This window comes from Sinocyclocheilus anshuiensis, unplaced genomic scaffold (assembly GCF_001515605.1).
Source record: "Sinocyclocheilus anshuiensis isolate Anshui unplaced genomic scaffold, SAMN03320099.WGS_v1.1 scaffold1581, whole genome shotgun sequence".
Lineage (NCBI taxonomy): Eukaryota > Metazoa > Chordata > Actinopteri > Cypriniformes > Cyprinidae > Sinocyclocheilus > Sinocyclocheilus anshuiensis.
The window spans coordinates 436,169-446,239 of NW_015540988.1; the positions used below are offsets into that span (position 1 = coordinate 436,169).

The following is a 10,071-nucleotide window of genomic DNA, read 5'->3' on the forward strand; positions in this document are numbered from 1 at the left end:
GCAGTAATGAATGTCCCTCAAATGGACAGAAAGTGCAGAATTTTTTGGTGAAATCTGCTGGTTCTTTCAGACAGGATCATAGTTACTTAATCTGCAAAAGTTGCCAGCACACTCAAATTTCTTATATAAACACACAGGTTATGGTTATCAATATAAATTTCATTTTTACTGTATTTGCACATGTAAAGTAAACAAATTAATAAAACTATATATGCAAAACGAAACGTGTATAATCCAACTCTTACATTTTTCCTTTACCCTTGGAGACGCGATAAAAACAGGATCCATTTTCCTTAAAGAAACCCACTGAATCCAGTGCGCGTCATTTTGACCCCTTATGCGTTCGTGTAGGTTTTTGGGTCAGGCATTCTATAGTCAAGAAAAGAAGCTGGCGTTGTCGTTTCGTTAGTCTAAACAGGAAGTTGGCTGACTGTCTCATCATCAGCACCTCGGACAGCGCTCAAGCAACAGGTGACAACGTAAAGCGCATCGAAACGCTTCAGTGAACAACATAACAACCCAACATTCTCAGAGATGAAGTACTGTCTCACTTCTCACTGCATCAGGGTGAGAAGATCTCAAAACTATACAAAGATTATCCTCTACGAGATCCTTGACAGATGTAGACAACAAGTTAGTAGGAAATTACTTGCATTACCAGTAAGATTCACCTTAAATAAAAGATAATTTACCTTATTTACTTATCCCACTTAGGCTGTTGTTATTGTGGTGTATAAATGCAAGAAAAACAAAGTTGGATAAAGTTAAATGGCGTTACCTGTCTCCATGTTGTGCCGCATGACCTCACCTGAGACAAGACAATCTTAGTCTTCTTTAAGCCCGCCTCTCAGGGCATGTGATTGGATTATGTGGAGCAGCTCAGAAGCACACTGCACAAACTCATTTGGTCCAGTGGTTGACAATCGTCACTCATAGCATAAGAGTATTATATGAACAGTGGTCTTGTGGAACAAGTGCAGATCCAATTAAGTCTCACGTTGGTCTGCAGGTAAGCGCCCACTGCCTTCAGACACTAAATGAAGCGTATTAAAAAAAGATATAGCCTATGCTTCTGTCCTCTTTGGTGGTTAAATTATCTATCATGATTAAATGGCTGCAATTAGGAGTGTTTGATCCAGATAATTTCTTTTAATCCAAATGGTGAATGTGGTTTCGTCTTCAGGATAAACTGTAATTGATCCCCTTTGGAGCATCAAGAAGATCAGACCATCTTTCATGACACTATACTGCCATATAGTGGTCATTTAAAGACATTTCTTTTCTGAGAATTTGGTTTTTAAGTGTAGGCTATAAACTAAAATTGTATTGCACTGAATTCGCCCCTAAAATGAATAATTAACTTTAATGTAGGCCTACATGTAAATTTCTGCTTCACCATATACATATTCCAGTTACACTTTAGGTGTCCTTGTTCCAGTGTAAATATACATTTAAGTAATATGAATTAACTACATGTACTTACTATATGGTTAGGGTTATGTTTAGGCTTAGGATTACTTGCATGTAATTATGCATAATTTATTGTTATTATAATAGTAAGTACGTGTAACAAGGACACCTTAAAAAAAATGTTACCCATATTCCTCATTTCCTTTACTAGAAATGCAAAATCCAACATCCCAAACTGCATACCATAGGTTAGGTAGCTACATATTTATTACTTTATTCCATATTTGTTGGCTGAATTGACTGAAATATGTGTTTTCAGATATTACACCTGTCTGTGATAATCATATTGTAAATAATATGTTTAAAACAGAGTTAGGCAGAGCGGCCCGCCCTTGTTTAGCCAATCAGAAAGGTTCTTTGCCAGTCACTCATTTTGTCCTGCGGGCGGATTTCGGAGCGAGTGCCCCTCACTGCGGACTGTATGGCTTGGAGTCGCAGGCCCGTAGCCAGCTATGAGGTCACCGAGGTCCGGACCTCGGTCCATTTTTCATGTTCAAAAATAAAATTTGTTCTCTGAGTCTGAATGACTAATTTGCTGTTTAAAACTACTCATATCAAGCACAATTCTTAACCCCACCCCGGACCTCACTAATTTTCAAACCCTGGCTACGGCCATGCTTGGAGGGAGTGTGGCTGAAGGAATAATTTGGTTGATATCTGGCTGATATTTTTGCAAAATCGCTAAAGTCGCTTTGAACACCTTTAATACTTTTTCAAAAATCTGAAAATCCCCATTAGATCAGCTCAACGTCCGTGGAGGTTAGCGTTCTCAGGAAATCACGAATCGAATAACCAATCATAATGCAGCTCTCATCCACGCCCGCCTTTAGAACCACCAATTACAGCGCAGCTCTCTTCCACGCCCCGTCTCATGAGCCAACTGCTGGTCTCTCTACTCTTATCACCGCCTTTTACACGCAAAAAAGTATCCGTTCAACTTCTGAGGAGCATTTAGTGGTACTTAAACAATGTTCACATTTAATCATCATTACAAACAAACTCATAGTAAAGGTTCACCAAGGGCCTTAATTAGGAATAACATTAACAATATCTTTTAACTATGCTGCAAATTATTGTATCTTTATCTTAAATGTATCAATTTCCTCAAAATAACTGTTTTTGCACCATGGTTTGCCCATAGGGTGTACTCAACGGGAAGCCCTCTAAGTGGTCTCATAAGCTAACCTCTTCCCGAGTGCCTGTCTACCTCGCCAGTGAGGAACAACTGTCCTGTTTGCCGATCTGAGAGGAGTGCTGCAGAGGACACCAACACAACTGAGCTTCACAGATGAAGTGCAGAGGTATGCCGGACCATGTAATGTGTTTGTGAGTGTCCTGCTCCTGCACTTACAAAATCTACTGTATAAACTGCATGCTGGTGCTACTCGTGTATGGACCAATGTATAATGGCTTGCTGTTCAGTAGTGCTATAACAGTATATTTATATTAACGTTTTTCATAGGCCATCATATATGCCCTGGCTGTCCTCCGGAATTTCTCATTGCAGGAGGCTGAGCAGGTCTTCCTTTCTGGTCCGGATTATCATTACAGGTCAGAGTAGAATATGAATTATTTTTGCACAATGCCCAGTGCACCTTTTGTTACTGATATTTCTGTTAACTCAACAGTGATTGCTCTCTGATAACTATTTCAGTGAAGTGGAAGATTTTAATAGAAGGATTGACGGTAACACTTTCTATGAAGCTAGTATTTATTGTCTGTGGTTATATGTTTGTTTTTCTAACACCAGTGAGGAGTAGTGCTCCTAAAGTCGTTGTATACAGAACAATACAATGACAATAAAGGCGTTCAATTCAATTCAATTCATTTTCTCTCAGGAGTTGAAGCCTTTATGTCCATGCAGCAACTGATAGAAAAGGGGGTATTTTTTATGATGTTGTATTATGTGTTATTGCAAAAATGAGTATATACAGTATATAAATATGCATTCTTGAATCATTAGACTGAAATACATTTTTCATTTATATTTTAAGTGTAAATTAATTTAAATTTAAAATGGTTAACTCAAAGCAGGTATTACACACTTTGTAATTAACATCTGATGCATTTGTAAATCAAAAATCACAATTGAAATAAAAAAAAAAGTTCCTGAGATTCAATATCTTTAACAACATGTACAAACATTACTACAAACTAAACCACCAGGGTCCTAGAAATGCGGTCCTGAAACTGCAGCCTCCGCTATATTATCCAATTCGGTAGGTGGCGCTGTTACAAAAGCATAGGGTCCTAGAACTGCGGTCCTGAAACTGCTGCCTCCGGTTGTGCAGGAACACCCTTCTCACTGCTGGTCTCTCTACTCTTATCACCCACCGCCTTTTACACGCAAAAAAGTATCCGTTCAACTTCAGCCCTCTTCAGGCGGATTTTCAAGGCGAGACCGGAAGTGCGTTCAGTGAGTGTACACGCAGAGGAAAGCAGTCAGCACTGAGGTCATCTGCTTCAAGGTGTACCTGAACCTAACCTGTGGTGATTTAGCAAGGTCTGTGTCAGATATTTTATTGAATGACTCTTTAAACAAAAATGCACGTTTGTGTGTTTTGATATGGTTGTTGTGTTTATGTAACGTTACGTGAGATTATGTTGAAGCTAGTTTACGGTATTTTAGCCCGTTGAAGGGAATATGAGTTTGCTCATAATGAAATTGCTTACTTTATAAGTTAAGTAAAAAATTGCACATACAAAGCAGCTTGACAAAGTGACAGCTTCGGTGAAATGAAATTAAATTCATGTCATCGGACTTGTCAGTTCACATCACACCAGCTGAGCAGCTAGCATTAGCTACAATAGCTGTAAATATGCGCTTTATAACGCTCGCTTTTCCATGGTAGATAAACAATACCCATTCCTTTAGTTAATAAACAGTTTAGTTACATACTTTCTGCTGTAAACAGCACCGGCTAGTCCTTCTTCTTTCTATATGTATGTATTGCTAATCTCACATGTTCATCTGTCAGGCATTATTGTTTACAGGCGTGCATGGCAATAATCGTATTAATAAGTATGAACATAAAGAGACAGGGTCCGTCCTGTTCATGAGTAAATATGGTTTAAAAGCTGTTACTTTTAATGTCCCCAGTCATTCATTTTCTTGGTTTTACTTTCACCTTTGAAACCATTTTGTCACCCACCACAACTATGTCGGCATAACTGCAGCTTCAACATTCTTCATGACAGAGACTTTAATCATTTGTTCTTTAGTCTAAAAATCACCTTGTTCCCACACATCAGGTTTAAACAACTTCTAAACCTGCCTTTGTTTCTCGGTATAATTGGACGCTATAATCCAGACTTCTTTGTGATCTTCACAGAAGCTGATAGGATGTCTGGAGATTTGCCTCTGAATATCAACATTAAGGAAGCACGATGGGACCAGGGCACGTTTATGGGCCGAGCTCAGCACTTCTTCATGGTGACGGACCCCAGAAACGTGCTGCTGTCCAGTAAGGTTTTAGAGGATGCCAGAGTTACTGTGGAGAACTACAGGTCTGTGATCCCTCTGGCTTGTTTTTAATGCTGTATCTATGAATTTCAGGGGTGAAATCCTGTACTTTAACATAATTTAGAAACTGTAGAATTACCAATCACAACATTACTGGAGAGGTTTTAGAGTGCAATATATAGAATGGACGTTTTCCTTTCTAAACAGACTCTTAAAACACTGTAGCATGGATTTGTGGTTTGAAACTAGGCCCTGCTAATTACATATGTGATCCCTCTGGCATCTTGTTTGTCTTGTCTTCATAAATAGCAGCAAGGTTTCACTTTGTTGAAAGAGGAGCTATGGTGAAATGAACATCTGTTCAAATAATAAGAGACTTTTATATAATGAACAATTAGAATTATTTTGAACTGTGGTATAAGAGTATGTTTATTCAGCAAGGATGCATTACATTGATACAGAAAAAGTGACAGCAGATACTTTTACTTTGTTACAAGAAATTTCTATTTCAAATAAATAGTTCTTTTAAACTTTCTATTCATCATAGAATCCTCAAAAAAGCATCACAATTTCCACAAAAATAGCAGCACAGCTGTTGTCAACATTGATAATACAAAATGTGTCGTAAAGCACCAAATCAGCATATTATGTTTTTTTAAGATCATGTGACACTGAGGACTAGAGTATTAGCTGCTGAAAATTCAGTTTTGTCATAAAAGGATTTAATTACATTTTAAAATGTATACAAATAGGAAATGGTTATTTTAAATTTAAGTTAATATTTCACAATATTATTGTTTCAATTCTTGTTGAGCATAAGAGACTTCTTTCAAAAACAAACAAAAAAAAAATACCAATCTCAATCTTTTGAAGTAGTATATATGTGTGTGTGTTTGACCTCCTCTGATGCCCTGTGAAGTCTTATTAATGGCTGTTATCAAGCACTCCCCCATCTTCCATTGGTCAGACAAACAGATGCCAGTCCCACCCCAAATGCCATTGGTCAGTGTTGCTGGTTAAGATACTCAAACAAAAATAGCAATGTTTTGATAGTGCCACAGAGCTGTTCAGAGGAATCAACCTACGAATGGCTTACTTATGTCTCTCCAAATTAAGCTGGGATAGGAGAAACTATTTTAAAATCCAAAAATTACACACTTCACCTTTAAATACTGTTTTAGCTCTTCATGCTGTTGTCAGTTTATCATAGGTTCAGTCTATGTTTTCATGTATTACTGTTACTGTACTGCTGTGCCCTCTTTTACAGGTTGGGAATCGTGAAGCCTGGGCTAACAGAAGATCAGCTATGGAGGGCCAAATACATTTACGACTCTGCTTTCCACCCAGACACAGGAGAGAAAATGCTGCTAGTTGGACGCATGTCTGCACAAGTGCCCATGAACATGACCATTACGGGTTGCATGCTTACCTTTTACAGGTGAGCACACTGTCACACTGGATCACTCATTGTTCTGGACACCAAAAGGGCAGAAAGTGTGTATAGACCTGTTATACATTAAAGCCAGAAAAGGAAACGGAGTAAATTTTTCCATGGCCTGGGATAAATATCCCCGCTTAGTTCTGTGAATACTTCCTAAATGAGTCATCATGGAAAAGACAGCACTCCTACTGAATAGCTTAGTTTGGTGGTTTGATTCAGGGTTAGAAGTTTGACTGTTTTATGGTGGTATTTTTTGCTTTTAAAACATTAATCAAAAGTAAAAGAATACTTTGACTAAGATTGAAAAAAGTGACATTTCTTTTTTTTACTGGTTTTGTGGACACTTTTTTTTTTACTTGGATCAGTGAGTCATCTGTAAATGAGTCATTTTGAGCAAGACCAACATGTGACTCAAATTACAGACTTGTGTGGGAGATTCTTATGACTGCAGCATTGTCTATGAAAGGGTTTTTAATTATAAATAGTTTTATAATGTTTTTTTTTTTTAATATGCATTTTTCTTTTAATTGAAGTCTCTCTCTCTCTGTTATCAGGACAACCCCAGCAGTGGTGTTCTGGCAGTGGGTAAACCAATCCTTCAACGCCATTGTCAACTACACTAACCGCAGTGGAGACGCGGCAATCACCATGAAGTATGAAGGCTAAGATCGCTACTAGAAACAATCTAGATGCAGGTTTCTGTATGGAGGCCTCATGGCAGCTCTCTCTTGATGGTGTGATGTGTTTCGCCCACACTATGTTGGTATATTGCACAGTTTCGTTTCCTGAAATCTGTTGCATGAGCCAAATTGCCATGATGATACAAGTGGTGGAATCTGTTCCACTTGTACTCCATGAACTTTCATGGAGCAGAGATGCCAGTGTTTCATGATCACTACACATTCTGAATACAGGCAGATTCAGACAGCATGCTCATTTATTCATGTTTCCATTCTGATCATGTGTTTATTGGCAGTTTATTATCTAACAACATAATTGCCTGTATCATTTTTTCACTAAGCATCAGTTGCTGGATTTACAGGTTATGCAGTGAGGCTTGTATTGTTTATGACACACTACTCAACATCATAGCTTTTTCTAAACCCAAGCTTTCTTGGTAAAGGAGAGTTGTGCATCCTGTAATATCAGTAATTATGAGCACCATGAAAAATATTAATGGTACTGATCTGTTCAGTAATACTTAACACATATATTTTATTTTAAATTTTGCAGTCAGCTTGGAGCAGCCTACGTTAGTGCTACAACTGGAGCTGTAGTAACAGCCCTTGGACTGAAGTCTCTGACCAAGGTCTGTCCTTTCACCAAACTACTCAGTATGTTATAGTTAATTACAGGGTGACTTTAAGCAAACAAAATATTTTAAAATTAAGGGCCAGATTTACTAAACAGGGCGAATTAGTGTTAGAGCGCAATTCCATAAAAGTGCCAATGAAAGGGGGAAATTCTGCAGGTGATTTAATAACAATATGCACATTAAAGAACACATACGCAGCCAGATCATTTCCATAATGACCAGCGCAATCTACCAAGAGCAGCGCAAATTACTGCCTGCTTTAAGACATGCTTTTTTTGGGCGTTAAATAATGGTGCAAATACCAGTAATTTGATGAGCGCAAACGTTAGTAAATTGTTGATTTTAATACTCTCCTCCCATAAATTTTTCGTCTGAAAGGGAAACTCCTACAAATGCATATTCAATAAGGTCAGGCACAAAAATAACTGTCCACGCCTTTTCAGTGCTAATTTTTCACTGCGCGTCTTTAGTAAATCCTGACAGTACTATTTTAATGCCAAAAGAGGGTTTGCGCTGGCGCAAGCTGTTAATAAATCTGGCCCTAAGATATAAGTTTACTACTCATTATTAGTTTCATTTATATATTTTCTTAAATACACTACTGTTCACTACTTTTTTTTTTTAGGTTTTTTAACATTAAAATAATTTATTTTAACGTCTCTTATGCTCACCATGGCTGTGTTTATTTGATCAAAATTGTGACACATTTTAAATTAAAAAAACTTTTTTATTATTTTTTTGTTTTCATTTATATATTCTCAGCAGCTATTACTCCAGTCAGCAAACAGCAAAAGATGTTTTAAAAAATGTAGACAGTGGTTGAATATTTTTATCTTTATTACCCTGTGCAAAAATTTGATTTACCTCTTTCTTGGCTTAAAGAAATAGTTCACCCCAAAATGATGAAAAATGTGAACTATCCCTTTAATTGTTGACTGTTGTTTTTACATCTAGAGTCTAGACAATATATGGCAGTAGTGACTTGAAATATCTTATCTTTTCTCAGCACTTGCCAGCTATTATGGGGCGTTTTGTTCCATTTGCTGCAGTGGCAGCAGCAAACTGTATCAACATACCCTTCATGAGACAAAGGTAAGTGAGAAAACTGTTTTTTTATTACTAAAATGTACATATGTTGTTGTATAATGCATTAAAAAGGGTTATTAAGGGGTATAATGCATTATAATTATTCATAATGTACATTGTAACACATTATATCTTGTCTTAAATAATTATAACTGAATTTAAAATGCATAGTGTAACAATGAATTAAAATGAAAAAGTGTTATAATGTATTAATAACTGTCATTACAATTATTCATGAGATTGTAATGCATTATAAGGTGCATTACAAGGCATAATTAATGCATTAAAACTACTTTTATAATGCATTATACATAAGGCTTTAAGCAAAGTGTTTTCGAATTTTTCTTCTACAGAGAGCTGAAGTGTGGCATTCCTGTTACCGATGCCGAGGGAAAACGTCTCGGAGAATCAAGTAAAGCTGCTCAGCAAGCCATCGTACAGGTGGTGGTGTCTCGTATCGGCATGGCAGTGCCAGCTATGGGTAAGCTTTTGTAGATGTTTTTCACATAAATATTTTGGAGCTCCTATATACAGTAGGGCTGGGTTTTGACACAAATTTCACGATTCGATTAGATTCTCATTCACAAGCTTGCGATTCGATTAGATTACCGATTTGATTCAATATCGATTATTTTGGAAGGGAAAAAAATCTCTCAACTAATGCTGTAAAATATACATGAGTCAGTTGGTACTACATTACTATAATATTGAATGTTAAAATTGACTGATTTGTTAAAATTACACTTTAAAAATAATACAATTATTTTTTTAAATAATAAAAATGACAATTACATAATAATATTTCTACTTCAACTCGTTTTTTTGAAATATAAACAATAGTGGCTGTCATAAAAACTTGATGGATTTATTCAAACATAAATTAAACATTGAAGAACAGTAAAATTTATAATGAATATGTTATATGGTGCACATATTTAGCAAAATGCCCCTCTCTACAGTTTCTTTTTCTATCTGACTAATGAGTTTATGGTCACCAAATGTTTTTTCTGAGGTAAATGTGACGTTACGTGACATTGTTTAGAAGCCATTATATTGACATCTTTGCCAATCTGAAACACTGATTGAGCGATTACATGAGACAGTATATGGATTGTAAAGTTGTACTCTTTCTTTTAACTTACCTTCAGATGTTTAGTCATGTTTATGTTGTGCTGAAACTGGTATTAATGTGGAGGAGATGATCAGTTCACGTGCGCCTCGCGCTGCCGTGTCTGTTGAACTGAGGCGCTACAGCGATCTGTCACTCCACATTAAACAGCGCCAAAACGGCATTTA

At 36.8% G+C, this 10,071-nt stretch overlaps 2 protein-coding genes and 1 long non-coding RNA gene across 3 annotated transcripts in view; 2 read left to right on the forward strand and 1 right to left on the reverse strand.

Moving 5' to 3' along the window:
* LOC107690160 (membrane-associated guanylate kinase, WW and PDZ domain-containing protein 3-like) overlaps positions 1-845 on the reverse strand; it is a 25,015-nt gene extending 24,170 nt beyond the window's left edge. Inside the window, exon 1 of the mRNA XM_016488404.1 lies at positions 779-845. The gene's annotated coding sequence lies outside the window, so the exon portion shown is untranslated. The remainder of the gene's footprint in view (positions 1-778) is intronic.
* Positions 846-2,416: 1,571 nt separating this feature from the next.
* On the forward strand, positions 2,417-3,387 carry LOC107690197 (uncharacterized). Its single transcript, XR_001634410.1, has 3 exons — positions 2,417-2,771; positions 2,933-3,021; positions 3,309-3,387. It is a non-coding gene; the product is annotated as an uncharacterized LOC107690197 (long non-coding RNA).
* Positions 3,388-3,836: 449 nt separating this feature from the next.
* LOC107690161 (sideroflexin-1-like) overlaps positions 3,837-10,071 on the forward strand; it is a 10,435-nt gene continuing 4,200 nt past the window's right edge. The window contains exons 1-7 of the mRNA XM_016488405.1: positions 3,837-3,973; positions 4,803-4,977; positions 6,201-6,371; positions 6,929-7,027; positions 7,608-7,683; positions 8,696-8,781; positions 9,129-9,256. Coding sequence (XP_016343891.1) covers positions 4,814-4,977; positions 6,201-6,371; positions 6,929-7,027; positions 7,608-7,683; positions 8,696-8,781; positions 9,129-9,256 — 724 coding nt within the window. The 5' untranslated portion in view covers positions 3,837-3,973; positions 4,803-4,813. The remainder of the gene's footprint in view (positions 3,974-4,802; positions 4,978-6,200; positions 6,372-6,928; positions 7,028-7,607; positions 7,684-8,695; positions 8,782-9,128; positions 9,257-10,071) is intronic.